General features: G+C 52.3%; 1 protein-coding gene across 1 annotated transcript in view; it reads left to right on the plus strand.

Moving 5' to 3' along the window:
• The window catches only part of PTGIS (prostaglandin I2 synthase), a 40,330-nt gene extending 24,624 nt beyond the window's left edge, over nt 1-15,706 (plus strand). Inside the window, exons 6-10 of the mRNA XM_026503705.4 lie at nt 124-305; nt 6,756-6,924; nt 7,882-8,063; nt 9,470-9,621; nt 12,353-15,706. Of these exons, the coding sequence (XP_026359490.3) occupies nt 124-305; nt 6,756-6,924; nt 7,882-8,063; nt 9,470-9,621; nt 12,353-12,497 (830 nt within the window). The 3' untranslated portion in view covers nt 12,498-15,706. The remainder of the gene's footprint in view (nt 1-123; nt 306-6,755; nt 6,925-7,881; nt 8,064-9,469; nt 9,622-12,352) is intronic.
• Nucleotides 15,707-18,911: the final 3,205 nt, after the last annotated feature.

The following is an 18,911-nucleotide window of genomic DNA, read 5'->3' on the forward strand; positions in this document are numbered from 1 at the left end:
TACCCCCGAAGAGTGACACCCAGCAGACCCTTGGCCTCATGGGACGTCGGGCTGGGTGGCCCGGGGCTGGGGGGTGGGGGCAGGAGATCTCTAACCCCCACCCTCTGTGCTTTGGCCCCGCAGGCGATAAGGACCACGCCCGCCGAGTCAAAGGTCGCCTGTGGAAGCTGTTGTCCCCGGCCAGGCTGGCCGCACGGGCCCAACGGAGCAGCTGGCTGGAGAGCTACCTGCTCCACCTGCAGGAGACGGGCGTGTCGGAGGACATGCAGGCCCGGGCCATGGTGCTGCAGCTCTGGGCCACGCAGGTGGGCGTGGGCGTGCGCGTGAGCACGCGTGCACGTACGAGTGCCCGTGCGTGGCTGTGTGCATTTGGGAGTGTGTGTCCGCAGGACTGTGGGCGTGGGTGTGTGAACACAGACCCAGTGGTCTGCTCCCTGACTTCCCAGGCTGTCAGACCGTTGGCATGAACGGCATCGTTCATTCCGTATTCAGGGGTTTTTTTAATTTGGAAGAATGTCAGACTGAGAGCTGTGTGAATAGTTTAATAAACATTTAGATACACTTCACCTTGATTTCCCAACTTTGAACATTTTATCCCATGTGCTTTCTCTCTCTCCCTCTCCCCTCCTCCTCCTCCACCCCCTCCTCCCCCCTCTGTCCTACTGTGATTATTTTACTGAACCATTTGCAGATAAGTTGCAGACATCATGGCTCTTTACCCCTAATTACTTGAGCGTACGTTCCTGGGAGCAAGAACTTTCCGTTACATGACACAGTACAATGACCCCATTCGGGGCAATTAACCCAGATACATGATCATTAGTTAATAGACAGTCCCTATTCCAGTTTTTCCAGTTGTCCCGGTAATGTCCTTTATGGCTCGTCTTGGTCTGACATCTAATGCAGGGTCACACGGAACGTTTAGTCATGCTGTCTTTTGAGTTTTCTTTAATATGGAACAGTTCCTGTGCCTTTCATTGTTTTTCATGACCTTGGCATTTTTGGAGAATGCAGAACAGTCATTTTGAAGAATTATTTAAAAGTTCCTTTGAGTACTTCCCATAGGCCTCAAAGACCCGCTTTTGTTGCTTATGTTTTCGCTGGCTTTGGGGGTGGGGCAGACAGTCACGAAAACACATATATAGGGTGATTTTAGATGTGGATATGCAGGATGTAAAATGGAGTCATGAATAGAGACGCCCTGGGGGTCAACTGTAGCCAACGTGGTCGGGGAGGCCTCTCTGAGGAGATGTTTGGCTGATAAGAAAGAGCTGATGTTGGGAGCTTGGGAGGGATGTGGGAATAGAGCCTTCCAGGTGGGAGAAACCGCCAGTGCAAAGGCCCTGAGGTTGTATCATACCCAGTGTTTGAGCAACAGCAAGGAGTTGAGTGTGGCCAAAGCATCATTGGCGGGGGGGGGGGGGGTACTGGGAGCGAGGGAAGAGATCATGGAGGGCCTGTGGGTCCCAGTAAGTAAGGACTTGGGATTTTTCTCTGGGTGAGGTGGGAGCCCTGGGAGCATTCTAAGCAGAGGAGGGACAGGATCTGAGGAGCAAAGGCAGGAGCAGGGACACCAATGAGGAGACAGTGGTGGTAGGACCAGGTGGTGGCCATGGAGGTGATGAAGAAGTAGATGGATTCTGGAAGCAGAGAAGACAGCGTCAATGGATGTTGTAATGGACCAGAGAGCGGGGAGAGAAAAAGCGGGGCTCAGGATGCGGCCTCTCGAGTCTTGGTTTCCGTCCTCTCCTGGACCCCAGAGTCCCGCTCCTTCTCTTGGCCCCTCCTCAGCAGGGACAACTGCACACACTTGACGTTTCCAGGTAATTCCCTTCCCATCGACTTGCAGCTTATTTTTAGTTTTCTCTCAGAGCCATTAACTGTCCTTGCAGGCAAAGGCTGGCAAGGGGCAAGGGATGGGTTTAATCAGCAGTTGGGTCCCCATTAGTGCCTAATAACATATTTATGGGCAGAGACTTGGAATTCCAAACTGCCCCCAGAATCCCTTGCCGAATGACCTCTGTCAGCAGAACTGGACGCTGGCTTGGGGGCTTGAGTGGCAGAAAGTCTGGGGAACAGCCTGTGGCGGGGCCAGGAGAACTGAGCACGACTTGGGGACAGGACATCCTCTGATTCTGAGTCGCTGGCAGTGTGCAGAATTCAGGCAGGTGGGAAGACGCTTCAAGAGCTGGAGTCTTGAGAACAGGGCCAAGATGCTGAGTAGTGCAGTGGTTTCAGGCGCGGGCCCTATGATCAACCTGCCTGGATTTGAATCCTGATTTTGCCACTCCCTGGCCAACCAGTCACTTAAGTTCTCGGTGCCTCGGTGTGCTCAGCTTAAAACAAAGACCGCAGTCCCTTCCTCAAGGTGCTGCCGTGAGGCAGAGAGGAAGGGACGATGCCAGGCCCGTAACCATGCTCAGAGATAACTAGAGCTCAGGAAACATGTTCAACAGATACTTAGTGAGGGCCCACTGTGTGCTGGGCGCCATTCTAGAAGCTGGGGATAGAGCAGCGAGCAGACCAAAGATCTCTGCTCTTATGGAGCTGATATTCTGGGAGAGAACAATTGATAAACAAGTAAGCATATTAAAATATAGTCAAGTTCTGCAGAGAAAGGATAAAGCATGGGAGGGAATAGCAGAGGGCAGTGAGGAGGGGCTGCTTTTATAGGGTGGCCAAGGAAGGTCTCACCAAGAAGATGACATCTGAGCAGAAACTCCAAGGAAGGGAGGGAGGTGGGGAGCCATATAGATACATAGGATGAGGGCATCCGCAGGGGGCACAGCAAGTGCAAAGGCCCTGAGGCAGGGATAAGGATGATGAGAGAGATAGCAGGTGCCAGACCATGCAGGGCCCTGTGGGCTTTGGGGAGGACTTTGGCTTTTACTCTAAGAAAGGAATTCTTCAAGGGCTCTGAGCAGAGGAGCAATGTGGCCTGCCATCTGCTTTAGAGGAATCATTGCTGAGAACTGGCTATAGTGGGAGAAGTGGAGTCAGGGAGACTAGAGATGAGGTCACTGCGGTATCCAGGCAAGCGAGGGTGGTGCTGGACCAGGGTAGGTGCAGAGGGCCAGAGGGAGAGAGAGTGCTTTCTGGACACATTTCCAGTAGAGCCAACAGGATTTGCTGTTGGACTAGACATTGAGAGAGGGCACCAACAAGGATGCCTCCGGGTTTTGGTCTGAGCAACAGAAAGGATGAAGATGCTGTTAATAGATAAGCAAGATAGTGGAAGGGGCAAGTCTGGGGGAAGAAAATCAGAGGGCTGGTTTTGAGTGTGCTGAGTTTGAAACCGAGAACTGGGTGGGAGGTGGAGGGTACACCTGGAGTAAAGAAGAATCTGGAGTTCAGGGTAAAGCTCCAGGAGGAAGATGTGCATTTGGGAGTTGGCAGTGCAGGGGTGGGGTTGGCAGCCACTGGACTGGAGACAGCGGGGGCTCAGGTGGATGGAGAAGGGACCAAGTCCTGGGCCTCTCCAGCCGCAGGGGTCAGGAAGATGGGGAGGAGCGTGCGCAGGAGACGGAGGGGGAGTTACCAGGAGGCTGGGAGGGGGGTGGGGGGGTGGGGGGAGGCCCCCCAGAGGCCAGGTGCAGAAAGAGTTCCCCAGGGTGGCAAAATGGTATAGTTAGTGTCAGAGTGGAGTCAGGAATGTTAACAGAGGGGTCAGTGAAGGCTCTAGCATCCAGGGGCCTAGAGATCCAAGGTCCAGGCTAGGGAAGAGGCTGGCTCTGAGGGGACCAGGTGGGTAGAGAGAGAGTTCACAAAGGCCTGCCAACAACAGTCCAGGCTCCCCTCCCAGCTCTGAGCCTTTAGGCAGTGGGCGACCATGTTGACCCTTAAAATACATTTTTTTAAAATCATAAAACATGAAAAGAAATGTCACCTATGATCTCCCTTCCTTCAGTTCTGCTTTCTTCTGTGGTGGCTCCAGCCCCAGATGGTGGCAGTGAGGGCCGCCAGCGCCTCCTGGCTGTGGGGCAGTCCCCGCGGAGGAGGGCTTCTGCTTCCCTGGGATTCTCGTAGAAATCCCAGGTGTGGTGCTCACTGGCCCAGCCGGGGTCACACGTCCCCTCTGAGGACATCACTCATAGTGGCCCAGCCCGGGTCACGTGGCTGCACCTGAGGTCTAGGGTGATGGGTCAGCCCCAGATGATCAGGGTGAAGGGGAGGTAATTCTTCGAAGGAAAATGGGGCTGTTACCCACCACAAGGGAGTGAACGCGGGGTAGGCAGGGCTGCAGGTGTCCCCCACGCCTACTGACTGTGTGGTGAGGTGGCCACAAAGTGGCGCGCAGGAATCACTGGGTGCCGCGTCCCGCACACCTTGAGCGCCCTCTGGAGGTCAGCTACCGCCTTTCACCGAAAAAGTAGAGCAGAGGACAGGTGCTGCTGGGGGAATGGACTTTGGCTGCTGGGGTAGGAGATGAGGCTAGATGGGACATGTCATCCTGGGTAAACTGAGGCAAGACCCTGTGGGAGACTCAACTTCCAGGATAGTGAACTCAGGGTCTCTTGTAGTGGTGTGATCACACACGCAAGGGCACACTCTCAAATCTGGGCGGCTGGGTGGAAGGCAGTCTTTGCCGCCTGCCTAACTTGCCACAGCTTTTTCCTGAAAGCAGAGATCACTGAGCAGCCTCACGTTCCCCTCCCACTTCGTAATTACTCAGCGGCGGCCCCCATCACACTGACGGGGAGAGATAAAATGGCCTTTGCACTGAGTTAACCCAAGGCTAAATTATTTATCACCTACACTCCCCTGGCTATTTAAGTGGTGGACAGTGAGTGACCTTTCTTGTCTCTGCTGGACCTGAGGTGCTGGAGGAAATCTCAGGAGTGTCCAGGTTCTCCCTTGTTCTCTAACAACATGGGGGAGGGGGAGGAAGAGTGCTGGGACGGGAAACCTCTTCTGAGCACCGACTCTGTGCCCAGCATGTGAGGGTCGCCTGTATCCTGTCTCGGGACCCTTGTGGACACCCCCAGAGTGAGCATGTTATCCCCATTTTACCAAGAGGGAGGTTCTTTTTTTTTTTTTTAAGATTTATTTATTTGAGAGAGAGAGTGGGGGGGGAGGGGAAGAGGGCGAGGGAGCGAGAGTCTTAAGCAGACTCCACACTGAGCACAGAGCCCGACGTGGGGCTTGATCCCATTACCCTGAGGTCATGACCTGAGCTGAAATCAAGAGTTGGATATGTAATTCTGCCTCTGCCCCTCCTCCTCTTTCTCTAAAAATGAATAAATAAATCTTTTTTTTTTTTTAAGTACTGCATCCATTAAAAAAAGTCGAACAGTTCAAAAAGACATATGCAGTGAAAATCAGTACCCGTCCCCCATCCCCCCTGCTTCTGGCTCAGAGGCTCCTTCAAAAGCCGGTCTGTGCTTCTTCGTATGATCCCTCTTGAAACGTACGCACAAGCGGGGACACAGTGAACCCCTGTTCCACGTCGTGCTGCCGTGCACCTTGGCTACAGTCCCATCTGTACACACACAGCCGCCCAGCCAGCTGCCTTTAACAACTTCCTGTGTCATCATCCTGAGGATGGACCATCCTTTATCTCATTGATATATTGATAGACATTGAGATTGCCTCCAGTCTCTTGTTGTTACGTCAGCACTGTGATCAATATCCTTGTGCAAATGTCCTTTGGTCTGTGTGCGGTAACGTCTGTAATAGAGTTACAGGGGAAATATGGGATGTAATGACTATTAACATTATCAAGCCTGGATGGTGGACAAAGATCATCCCCCCAGTTGAGGTGAGTTGGTATGCCACCCACGCCTGGAGCTCATTTCAGGGAACCGCACACCCATTTTAGCCACATGCTAAATACCTCAATATTAAAACGCTCAGCTAAGGCAGAAATCTTAGAGCAAGAAATTTTATCCAGTTTCCTAATTCCTGAACTGCTGGGAATTCTTACGTAATTTTGTTCAAGAAATTACTAGCTTTCACAGTCCCTGTTGATTATGGCTTCTTTGTGCTATATGCATACAATACTCAGAAATTTGAAAGTAGATGTCCAGATGTTACATGAGTTTGCTGTGGTTGTGTACCAGCCAACCACAAAAACCCAGTGGCCCACACCAATGAGCACTGATTTAACTCACGTGTCTGTGGGTCCGCTGGGCATCACCCGCTCTAGACTGGCCCAGCTGGACAGCTGGCTCTGCCCCGTGTCTTGTGTCCTCCTTGTGGGACCAGCGAGCCAGCCGGGCAGGTGGACACACGCAAGGTCTCTTAAGACCTAGATTTTCTCCTGCTGCTCTCTCAGTCCTGTTTCACTCTGTTGGCCAAAGCAAGTCACAGATTCACAGGGCTGGGAAAATCCCCTCCGGCTCTGAGAAGGGAGGAAGTGCCAAGTCCACGGCGAGGGGCGTCGATACAGGGAAGGGTGGAGAATTGGGGCTAAGGATGCAGTTATCCTCAGATGTGAACCATACTCTTAACTGATACACCTTGTTCCGACTTCTGACCCTTCTTCGCCAATTAGCTATGAAGATTACCTGTGTGAGCTCAGATCAATGAGTTTGCTTAAGGTCAGGGATGCCAAGAATAGCCCTGAAATAGGCATTGGGCTACCCCAAAGCCCCAGAGCATATTTGGGCCACGGCCTGAGCTGAAGATAAACATGAGTCATGCCTAGATGTTTGGCAGGCGTGGGAACCTCTGTGCTTGGCCAGGGCTGTGTCTGTGGTCGGCTCTCGCCCCAGGCCTGCGCTCTTGGTGGTATAACGGGCTCCTTCTCATTGCAGGGGAATATGGGTCCTGCTGCCTTCTGGCTTCTGCTCTTCCTCCTCAAGAACCCCGAGGCCCTGGCGGCTGTCCGTGGAGAGCTCGAGCAGCTCCTCTCCAGAGCAGAGCAGCCCATTTCGCAGATGACCACCCTCCCCCAGAAGGTTTTGGACAGCATGCCTGTGCTCGGTGAGAGAGGCAGACCCTCCAAATTAGCCCCAAAGACTGAGTCATCATGGGCGCCCTAAGCCCTTCCCAGCATGGGCTCCCACCATCCAGGGTCCATCGGCATCCTCTGACCTAGGGTCCCCCTAGACCTCCTGTCTTCTTAGACCTGGCTTCTCTATGCCCTGTCTCAGCTGTCCAGGACTCGTGGACTCAGTAGATTTGTGGTTGCCATTGACAAAAAACCTCACTTAAACCGGCTGAAGCAAAAAAAGGACTTTTTTGAGGGCATTGACTAGAAAGTTCAGAGGATAGCTAGCTTCAGGCATAGGTGGACCCAGGTGCTTTAACGACATCATCAGGACTCAGTATTCCCTCTCTCAGCCCTGCTCTGCTGGGTTGGCTCCAGTCTCAGGCCTGCGGGAAGGCCATCAGCAGATCCAGGCTGATGGGCTGTCAGCCCCGGCAGGGTGCACTTCTCTGCGACATTCCCATCCAAAGTCCCAGGAATGTGTCTTATTGGTTCTCTTTGAGTTATATGCCCATCTTGAGCCAGTTACGGGGTTCAGAGGGACGGGATGCTCTGCCTGGCCAGTCACACACAGCCCAAGGAATTGGGAGTGAAGTCAACAGCCCAGCCTCTGAGAGTGGGAGAGGGGTGGTCCCCAGAAGAAAACCAGGGAACTGTTTCCAGATGGAGAATGTAAGCTGGGCAGGCAGAAACAACGTAGTCTCCTCTGATATCTCTCTGGCTCCCACAGTCCCTCACAGCTTCTCCTAGAGTCAGACCCAGACCCTCACATCCAAGTCTGAGGACCATAGCAATCATATCTCATCACTTGGCCTTTTTGGCCTCCCTGTGTGATGGTGGGCAATCATGCACCGTCTCTGAGCCTGCCCACCTTCCTCTGTAAAATGAGGGCTGGGGGTGGCATTTAAGTGTGAGGAAGCCGCTGACCCTTGCTGGTATCTGCCCTGCAGATAGCGTGCTGAGTGAAAGCCTCAGGCTCACTGCTGCGCCCTTCATTACCCGGGAGGCTGTGGTGGACCTGGCCCTGCCCATGGCAGACGGGCGGGAATTCAGCCTGCGACGTGGAGACCGCCTCCTCCTCTTTCCCTTCCTGAGTCCCCAGAGAGACCCGGAAATCTACACAGACCCAGAGGTAAATTACATACCGGGGACCGGGGAGGGGGGGAAATCAATGGCTTTGGAACTAGCCAAATCTGAGTGGCAGCCCCCTTCTGCTCTTTGTTTGCTGTGTGTCCACGCCCAAATTACTTCACCTCTCTGTGTCTGTTTTCTCACCTGTGAAATGGACGTCATAATAGCTCCTGCCTTACAGGGTTGTCGGGAAGATTAAATGAGAACATGTAAGAAAGGCCTTCACAGTGCCTGGCACGCAGGGAGTGCTTTGTAAGCGATAGCTGAGCAATTTTCCTTTTTTTGGAATGTTACAATGTTAGCTTCTCAATACTTTTCTCTCTCCCTGGACTTTGAGATGGATCAAACCTTCACAGTTTCTAACAGATTTGGGTGCTTACTGTGTGCCAGGCCCTGTGCTATATATCCACCCATCCATCCATCCACCCACCCATTCCCCCACCCCTCCCATCCACCCACCCATTCCCCCACCCCTCCCATCCACCCACCTCTCCCCTCCACCCACCTCTCCCCTCCACCCACCCATCCATCCATCCCATCCACCCACCCACCCATCCATCCATCTTCCCACCCTTCTGTCCCATCCATCCAATCACCCATCCGTCCATCTGTCACTCACCGACCATCCATCCATCCACCCACCCATCCATCAATTCACCCTTCCATCTCTCTATCCACTGATCCATTCACCTATTTTCCACCCATCTTTCCTTCACCTCCTACTCTGTGCCAAGCCCTTTGCTCAGATACAATCCCCCCTTACCATTCTACAATGTAACCAAAGGAAATTGGCATCCTCTTTTTAAAAAAAAAATTTTTTTTAAGTAATCTCTGTGCCCTCCGTGGGTCTTGGGTTCATGACCCCGAGATCAAGAGTTGCATGCTCTACTGACAGCCAGCCAGGCGCCTCTAAAAATCATTTTAATTTTTAAATTTGAAACTGCCTAAGTAATATATACTTATAAAGTAGAAATATACAGACACATCTGTTTAAAAGCAAACATTTTTCTTTATTCCTTTTACTCTCCAGTTCCGCAGACTTCCCTATCAACGGTTTGGAGTGTATCCTTTAAATTATTTTTATGCCTTTACAGATAAACACACAACACACTCACACACATATGAATAGAGAGGTGTGTGGACAGGACCACACAATACATGCTATTCCGAAACTTGCTTTTTTCACTCAACAACCAGTCTAAAAAATTGTGTGTGAGCACGCACAGACCACGCTCAACCTTCTAAATGGATGCCGTAATTTCTTAACCAGTCCCCTATCGATTGTCCTTTACTGTGTTTTCAGTTTTTTCCTCTTATAAACAAGACTTCGGGGATCATCCTGACAGAGTTTTCCTCGGGCATGCGTGTTGTGGGGGTGGAGTCGGAAAACGGACCTTCCTGTTTCAGGTATTTAAATATAACCGATTCCTGAACTCGGATGGGTCAGAGAAGAAAGACTTCTACAAGGACGGGAAGCGACTGAAAAATTACAGCATGCCATGGGGAGCTGGCCACAACCAGTGCCTGGGGAAGGCGTACGCCATCAGCAGCATCAAACAGTGAGTGTGGGGCAGTGGAGGGGGGTGCGGGCCTGGCGGGGTGGGGGGTGGGGGTTCCTGCTCCGGCTGCTTGGCACACGCCCTCCTCTCCGGAGACCAGGGTCCTCCGCCAGGAACATGGGCAGCGGCTCCAAACGGCCCATGAGCCATCTCCTGCCCACAGATCTGCTTATTTGTGTGTTTAGAAATGTCTGCTAACTTTTAAGAATCAGAAGATCTCACATAAAAAGCCAAATTTCTGGTCTCTTTTGACATAGTCAGATCTGGCAGGGAGCTCTTCCCTCCAGACCTGGTGTCCAGATACTAAACACGGGACGTTGCGTGCGGCTGACCATTGCTGGCCGTCTGCAGCTGCTGCACACGTTCAGAGCCCCCTCGGCAGGAGCTGGCCAAGCTGTCATTGTTCCCTCTTGGTTATTTTAACGCCTGTGGACCCGAGTGCCTTATAAATTCTCTTCCCTGGATCCCAAGAGCTGTGGTGCCTGGACCACACACCGATCTGGCCAGGGTTATGACATCTCTGTCCTTCCGTCCCGCCCCTGTGTCATTGTAAGCTGAGTGGCCAGCTGTGCCTGGGTCCTCAACTGTCCGGTTGGGGGTACCGATCATACTGTATCCCAGGGGTGTCAGAACAAAGGAATTGGGTCTTGTGAAATATTGAACCCCCTGCCTGGCTCATTGTAGGTATCTTGTAAGTGCTAGTTATTACTGTGACTAATACACAGGCATTGTGCTAAGTGAACGGGCACATTACATTAACCTGTTGGGCTCAGTTGTCTCGGCAGTGAAATGGAGCTCCTAATATAGCCAGTTTTTCCTTCATGCTTCATGATACATTCCTAAAACTCACGGCCACGTGAAACCACACGAAAAAATCCCCAGGGATTGTGGGGGGAAATGGGGCTGGGGCCCAATGGACCAAAAACCTCCTAGTGACACATGCAAGCTAAGAACCCAGGGAAGATGGTCGTACAGGCTTACAGGTGTTTCGTGGCTGAGAGCTACTTAGGCGCTGCCGAAGATATGGTGCTTCAGTTTGAAAACCACGCGAAGTTTGTGGAAGTGGGCGGTGGCTGGGCTGCAGCTGTGCTGTGAAGCGTGAAAGGCGGGGCCCCTGCAATCGGACACCTGCTATCAGTGGGGGCGCACGAGCCGCCCCGTGAGCCCAGCTTGCTGGTGGATAGAGTTTAGGTGCGTGCGTGCGCGGGTTTGTGGATTCCCACTCCGTCCGTCCAGCTGGGTGTGGCTTTGCATTCTCCTCGTGCTTCTCGCACACGAAACACGTGCGCAAGTGGGAAATTTGCCTCAGCCTCCCTGGTGCCCCAGCACACCAATCACGTTGGAACAGACTCACGTGTTCAGAAGTGTGGGCGCAGAGCTGACTGCGGCTCCTCCCTCATAAAGTGTTTGGACCGATAAAAAGATCTCGGATACTAAATGCTTAGCACAGCGCCTGGCACCTCGCATTTCAGTAAATTCGTCAATTTGTTATTTGATCTCCCTTCCCTGTCGTGCAACCCTGCTCGGTAGGGGTCAGTCCAGCACTGACTCTAGAGGTCAGATTATTTGCCACCATGATCATGCACCTGGGTGAGGGGAGGCGCCAGGCTCCACACCCGTGTGTGCAGAGCTCCCCGCCCTCTATAAACTCACTCTCCACCACCCATAGCTTCAGAGCTGGGAGGGACCAGCCCGCCTCTTTGACTTTCTTTGAGCAGGTGGGGAAACCAAGGCCCAGAATGGAAAAGAAACTTGTTGAGGGTCAAGAGGCAGAGCCGCGTTTGCCTAGCTCTGCTGTCAAGAGCGTGGACTTTGCTCTGTCCTCGCCTTCCTCCTCTTTGTGAATTCTAAGAGATTAGAGCGTCCTTGTCATGTTCTCAGTCCCACGCTGGCACCTGGGTCACGGTGGGGGGGGGGACATTCAGTGGCAGAAGACGCCGTTCGGACCCTACGGACAGAGGCCGTGGGAAGTGCGATAAGGCAGGCGGGCAGGAGCCGGGTCCCATCAGGTGGGACTGTCGCCGCATTTGCCGGCACCTGGGTTAATCCTGCACGCGGCTCGCGTGCTTGTCAGGACGGGTTTCCCGCAGGCGGCAGTAAGAGGTCGTGAGGCAGGGGTGCCTTTTCCCAATCTCACAAAGGCAGCTGCTGGCTTCGCAGGGCTTTGCAGACAGCGTTCCAGGAGTTGGGTGGGGCTCAGGGGGTGGGGAGGACTCTAGTCTGGGGGAGTCGGAAAGGATCACTGAGTCAGGAGTCAGGCGATGCAGCTGTAACAACAACCCCCACATCTCAGTGGCCCGTGACAGCAGGGGTTTAGTTCCCACTCACAAAGTGGGTTGTGGGTGTGGGGGGGCCCTGCCTTCCACACACAGACTCAGGGACCAGGCTCTTCCCATCTCCCCACTGCACCACCCCGACGCGAGGTCCACACAGCCACCAAAGAGCACACTGCGAGTCTCGTGCTGACTGAGGCATCGACCGCTGTCACTTCTGCTCACAGCCCAGCAGCAGAACTGGCGGGCGGGCCCCCGAGCCACAGGGGCTGGCAGACAGGGAGGAGCTCGTGGACTTCGGAGGGGCAGGAACCACCTGTGCTCTCACGCTCTCCTCCCCCTTTTCCCGAAGTGAGAGCTGGGGTCGGACTCGGGAGGAGGCCATTGCCTTCCTGCCTTATTCCGGAGAAGCCCCTAGTCTTCCAGTCCTGCACACCTTCAACACCGTCTCTCTGCAGATTCGTGTTCCTTGTGCTGGTGCACTTTGACCTGGAGCTGGTCAACCCAGACGTGGAGATCCCGGAGTTCGACCTCAGCAGGTACGGCTTCGGGCTGATGCAGCCGGAACACGACATGCCCATCCGTTACCGCGCCCGGCCGTGAGCTCCGGGAGCAGACGGGGCTCCGCACACGTGCCTCCACCCAGCCGGCCCCCCATCGCCCCACTTCCCGTGTCTACGTCTGCCCTGGGCGCAGGAGCTTTGAACACCCAATGGGGCCAGCATGACCACTTTCCTGATTTTTTTCCTAGAAGGCTGTGTCCAGGGAGGGGAACGAAGGCAAGCTAAGAGGAGGGGAATGGAAAGGACACCAAAAGCTCTATGAATTGTCTCCTGCTATGGTTGAGTTCCAGAATGAGTCTCTGCTCCCAGCTCACCCTGCTCCCCCCCCCACCTTATGATTTCCACAAAAGCTGGGGTGGGCAGGGCAGAAGCAGGAGTCCTTACTGCTCCGCTGTGCCCCAGCTCTCTGAGGGGCCAATTCCTTGGCAATGCTGTGGTCCACGCCTTAGCCAGTCAAAGCAGATGCTGGCGATAAAAGGGCCAATCAGGGCCTCTCAGTGTATCTATTGAATTAAGCTGTGTCCCCAAATTATTAAACTAGCCAACACTAAAGGAGTCCTTTAGAATCTCTCTTCCCTAGGCGCCCTGTTCGCTAGACACTTCCCTCATCTCTCCATTCACATGGATGCATGAGAAAATTCAGGAGGGTTTTTCCAAAGGCTGATGCGTTCACGGTGCAGATCATGAGCTCCCTCCCTGGGCTCTGAGGAGTAGAGTTCTCTGTTCTAGACATGTGGGCTCCAGATGGGAGAGCTTTCCCAGTGTCAAGACTCAAGTAGGGAATAAGAAAGACAGTCCCAACAGGATGGTCCTGACAGAAGAAACTAGCCAGGGCTCCTTGGAATGGTCAAGCCAAAAACAGGGCTGTCTGCATTCTAGCTTGGAAACTCCAGCTGTGGTATGATGCATTGGCAGACCTGTTTTGTGTGGCCTATGCTTATGAAAAAATACATTAGTTGTTACCATGTCATCTGTGGGAGAGTCCATGCAAAATGTCCAGCTTCTCTTGAAAACTTGGAACATTTGGCCACTGGGCCCATATTCCCAAGGACAACTGTTAGCCAGAGTGGAGCAGCAACCCACGCCCTTATCCAGGGTGTGTGCATTCTGGCTCACCAGGGTTTCCACTTGGTGGAAATATTTTTTTCTGCTCTCCATTCACTGTCCCTCCAGGCCCTTGAAGGCATTCCAGTTCGAGAACCCTGTTCTAACTCTTAGAAGTGATATTGTAGGAGGTGGTAGGAACCTACTAATTGGTCCTCGGATCAGTAGTCTGCTCTATCCTGGATGCCCCAACCCTTTGAACAAACAGATCAAGGATGAAAACTTGCCTTTGCTTCCGATTTAGAATAAAACCGGTCAGAGAGAAAAACTGCCTCTAAACCTTCATTCTGATGTTAAGTATTATTATAAACATTAGGTCCTGTTTACTGAGGGCCCTTTAAGTGGCTGTGACAGGCACCGTGGATGCAGTATTTGTAGTGCTCACAGCATCTCTGTGAGGAGAGGATGGTTATGCCTTCTTTAGAGATGAGGAAATGGGCTCAGAGAGGTGATGTGACTTGGTAGGATTTGGCAGAATTATTGTCCCGGTAGCACATGGTAGATGGGCAGCTCTGCGTTCCTTGGGCTCAAGGGGGGTGGTGGAGGGCCAGTTCTGTTTTGCATCGGAGAGCTGACAGAGCCAGAGGCACCCATGGCTGGCTGCATCTCACGAGACACAGACATACATATGCACACAGAGCTCGGTCGGTCCCCGTAGCTTTAGCTGGAGGGAGGAGAGGAGTTCTCCGAACGTTCCAGGGGCTAGTCTCTGCTCGGAGCAATGCCAGGTCTTGGGGGCTTCCCTGGCCCTCAGCCTCCAGGCACCCCCAGGATTCCCAGACAGAAAATTGTGATTGGCAGGAGGCAGGATATCCCCAGGGAAACCCATCTTCACGCCTGGGTGACCCCCGCTGCCGCCTGCTTCTTAACTCTGCGGGAAATCAGGGTTGGCAGCCTTCTGTGGGAGGACGGAGCCGGTTTCCATGGCAACCGTAGCTGCCTCCTCCTGGCTTGGAAGGGAAGGAAGAAGGCTGGCAGAAATAGACGCAGGAAGATCTCTTCCTGCGGGGCTGTACCCCCGGTGCGTTAGGGAAAAGCCCTTATGACTTCCCTCCCCCCCACACTCCAAATCAGGGCTGCCCTGTCACTGGGACTAGATTCTCACCCATGTTCCCAAAAAGGCCAATTCTTTTTAAAGGTGGCATCTCCTTGGAGCCACAGACATTAGGAAGAGACGGTTCTCCCACCAGGCAGCCCCAGCTGGTACCACAGATATTGAAGTAGAGCTTGGGGGATGATGCTTTAAACCCTCCCCTGTTTTAATCTTTATTGTTTTCCTTCCCCCACCCTTTTCTTCTTTAAAAAAATAATAAATGTATAGAGTAAAGAGGGAACGACGAGTGTGTTAGCTCCTTGCTGCAGGTTAGTTAGGAAGGTACCCAGACATCGTTGTATTTCTTCATACTTTGCTTTAGAACCACAAAATTGCAGGACCCGTGTCAGAAATGTTCTTAGGTCGGCCTAATGAAGTGTTTCCTTCCCATCGGCCTTATTATTATTTTTTTTGTGCTCTATTTTGTATTGTTGTTTACCAGATATTTTCCTTTAAAACAGACTCATTGTTTAAACTTTAAATTTGCTTTAAAGGGGAACTTTATTCCACCGCTGTCAGTAAGGGACAACATGTATCACTCGCTGCCGAAAATAGAAAGTGGCTGTGAAAAATACATTTGCGGGGCGGGGGGGCCTCCGGGCCCCTGTCGCCAAGGTACAGAGCCTGAGCTCAGTCTCTTCTCTGTTACAAAATGAGACAAGCAAGCGTTGCAGGGGCGTTACAGCCAGGCCCGCACCAGTCTGAGACTTTCTCCTTGACCATCCCGGCCTGGAAGAGGAGATGGCTCAACGCCTGTCGGAGCTCCGCCCATTCTCCTGCCGGAGCTCCGCCCATTCTGCCGCCAGCCGGCCCCGCCCACAGTGAACTGGAGACCCGCCCATTCTCCGGATGGAGAAACAGGCTCTGGTAGTTGAAGTGTCTTGCCGAAGTCTTTGGTGTTTGCGTGTGTGTTTGTGTGTTTTAATAAACACAGTGTCTGGGGAGTAGCAGTGACTATTATGCCTTGCTGTTTTAATAAAGAATTTTATTTTCATATAATGTTGTTGAGCGGAAATGTGCTGAAATATATTAAACCACCCTTGTTGACGGAACTGCCTCCGAGTGTGATTTAGGGTTCACGGTCGGCCATGTCCCGAATGGCAAGGTTGGTTTCTGGGAAGAGACCACAGAGCACCTACTGTGTGCCAGCTTTGGGACAGGGCCTTTAGAATCAAGTCGAACCGCCAGCATCCCTCTGTATATTATTATCCATTTTTACAGATGGAGAAACTGATGGTCGGAAAGGGGAAGTGACTTGCCCAACATCGTGTGGCCAATTAATAGCCACAAGAGTTGAGTGCAGGCCTCTCTGCCTCCTGAGACCGTGTTCGGGATCTTTCTATCAACAACCCTCCCGTCAGCAAAAAAGGGCCAGGATGCCCATAGAGGACCTTGGGGAGGAAGCTCGCAACCCACAAAGTAAGACAAGCAGAAAAAAAATCTCTTAAACATTCACTGGATGTTCTCTCTCCTTCACCATAATATACGCATTTGGTTTGGGGGGAGGGGGTTAAAGATTTTATTTATTTGGGGGAGAGTGCATGGGGGGGGGTGCTGAGGGACAAACAGACTCCCCACTGAGCAGGGAGCTTGTGGGGCCGCATGACCTGAGGCATGCTTGGGGCTCAATCCCAGGATCCTAACCCGAGCCAAAGGCAGACATTTCACCCAGGTGCTCCTGCATTTGTTTTAATATAAAAAAGAAGAGGTGAAATGAATTCGATTTGGGGAAGATAAAAAAGAAAAATTGTTTTTTCCTCTCCAATCTTTGAGTAAAAAATAGTTTCCCAAGGCAAACGTCCCTCTCATAATGTTCCTCATGTACCAGGGGCCATGGAGGCAGGGAGGCAGGGAGGCAGGTCTGGTGGGATTGAACTTGGCTGTGATAGACCTCGCAAGCAAGACAGCAACATTTTGCACATGAGATGTTTACATTCAACACAGCAGACACTTTTTTCCTTTTCACGTGGATACAGGAGACCAAAGGCGGTGTGGCAGCTCCACCACCCCCAGCCCCTCTGGTCGCTGCAGCATCTGTGTGTGTGGGAAAGAGGGTGCCAAGTGGGGAGAGTTGGTGGCATGCCATCCTCTTGCCCTGGGACCTCCCCTAGGACCTCAAAGTGGTCCGAGTGTCCTGGGAGAGCTAAGGCAAGTGTACCCACATTCTGCAAACCTGAGAAAGTGGCCCTTGGGGCCCTTGGAGCCCAGGGTCTCTGTGTGACTTTATTTCAGGGGTTCTGAGGGCTGACCCCTGTGGAAGAAATACCGATTGCTTGGCCAAGGGCCGAACTCCCAAAGTCCCTGCTAAAAGAACCCTGGTTCCCTTCACATTCTAGGCAGTCATGTGCTCGGAGAAAATGGGCTTAACCTCCAAATCAGGACCTGATAGGTAAGTGATGAATCACTGAATTCTACTCCAGAAACCAATATTGCGCCGTATGTTCACTAACTAAAGTTATATATACATGCATTTAAAAAAAATGGGCTGAACCAAATATAGGTATCAGGCCCCTCTAGTGACTGGGCTAGTAGTTGCCATGTGACCCAGTATAGGCCAATGAGATGATCGGGAAAGTCTGTGAAGAGCTTCAGAAGTGTGGAGGAAGTTCCTCCTTCCTCCCTCTCTTAGAGCTCTCCTGCGAGAACATGGCCCTGGCAGCCATTTTGTGATCATGAAGATAAGAGAATCTCGGAGAAATCCAAGAATCCTGAGGCCTCTGAGTTGCTGTGACAGACCCTAGCATCACCTACCTCTGGATTTTGTGTTAAATAATCAGTGTCATTACTGTTCAGGCTCTACTCAGAGACCACACACTATAGTGGTTAAGAGCAGAGGCTCTGCCTCGGTTTGAATCTCTGTGGAGCCACCTAATACCAGGGTGATTTGGGCATCTCTCTATGTCCCAGTTTCTTCAACTATAAAATAAGGATAATGGATAATGATGACATCAGGCTTCGTGAGCATTAAATGAGTTAATATTGTCATTCACAACCAGTGGAGGAGACAAAACCCATATCCTCAGCCTCATAATGAAGTTTCCCAGAGGAAAGAGAAACTGCTCCAGATCGTGAGGAGGCAGAGATAGTGACACTGGGTCCGGGCTTTGGAAGGGGACTAGGGGTCCACCGAGTGGGAAAAATGATGGTTGGAGTTGGTGAAGCATTCTAAAGCAATAGAAACAGCATGAACAAAGGCCCTGTATCAGTTATCTGCTGCTGTGTAACAACCCCAAAATGTAGTGATTTAAAATGAAATTGTTTAGGGTGCCTGGCGGGCTCAGTCAGTCAAGTGTCTGCCTTCAGCTCGGGTTATGATCTCAGGGTCCTGGGATCAAGCCCCATGTCAGGCTTCCTGCTCAGCGGGGAGCCTGCTCCTCCCCCTCCCTTTGCCCTTCCCCCCCGCTCATGCTTGCTGTCTCTGTCTCTCTCTCAAATAAATAATAGAAAAATAAAAAATTAAATGAAATTGGTTTAGGGGCGCCTGGCGGGCTCAGTCAGAAGAGCATGTGACCCCTGATCTCGAGGTTTGAGTGCAGGCCCCACGTTGGGTGCAGAGATTATTCCCCAAAACAAACTTAAATAGAGTGAAATTGTTTTATTATTTCTCATGGTTTTGTGGGTTACCTGGAGCTTAGGCGATGGTTCTTCTCCCGGACTCACTTGGGGCCTCCCACGTAGCTGCATTCAGATGTCAGTGGGGCAGCAACATCTAAGGTGGGGCGTTGGCAGGGACAACGGACAGCTGTGCTCAGCTGAGACGTTAGAGTGGCTGAGCCCCTCTCTCTTCCTGTGTAATTTCAGGGCTTCTCACCCGCCATGTGGCCTCTCCACGTGGTCTCTCCAGCAGGGTATCGAGGCTGCCTGCTGGCGGCTCAGAGCTCTCGAAAGCCCAAAAGTAGATGATGTCAGACCTTCTTTAAGTCTTTGGTCTGGGAATGGCATCACTTCTGCCATATTCTGCTGGCAAATATGAGTGACGAGGCCAAACCCAGAGTCGATGCGAATTGGAACGGGGCAAGGCGTGCCGACCCAGAGGCAGGTTCATGGGGGTCATCTTTGGGAAGCGGCTACCACTGGGCCAGAGGTTGGAAAGCGTTTGCCGGAAATGTGGGGATGTAGTGGTGAGTGAAGAAGCTGGAAAGACAGACAAAGCAGGGGTCAGACACAACTTTCTGTGTCCAAGTGTGTGGGGGAAGGGAAGTTCTCTTTGTGAGAAAGAAGGAAATACTCAGAATTCTGGCAACTGTCTCCCAAAAA

Source organism: Ursus arctos, unplaced genomic scaffold (genome assembly GCF_023065955.2).
Source record: "Ursus arctos isolate Adak ecotype North America unplaced genomic scaffold, UrsArc2.0 scaffold_16, whole genome shotgun sequence".
NCBI lineage: Eukaryota > Metazoa > Chordata > Mammalia > Carnivora > Ursidae > Ursus > Ursus arctos.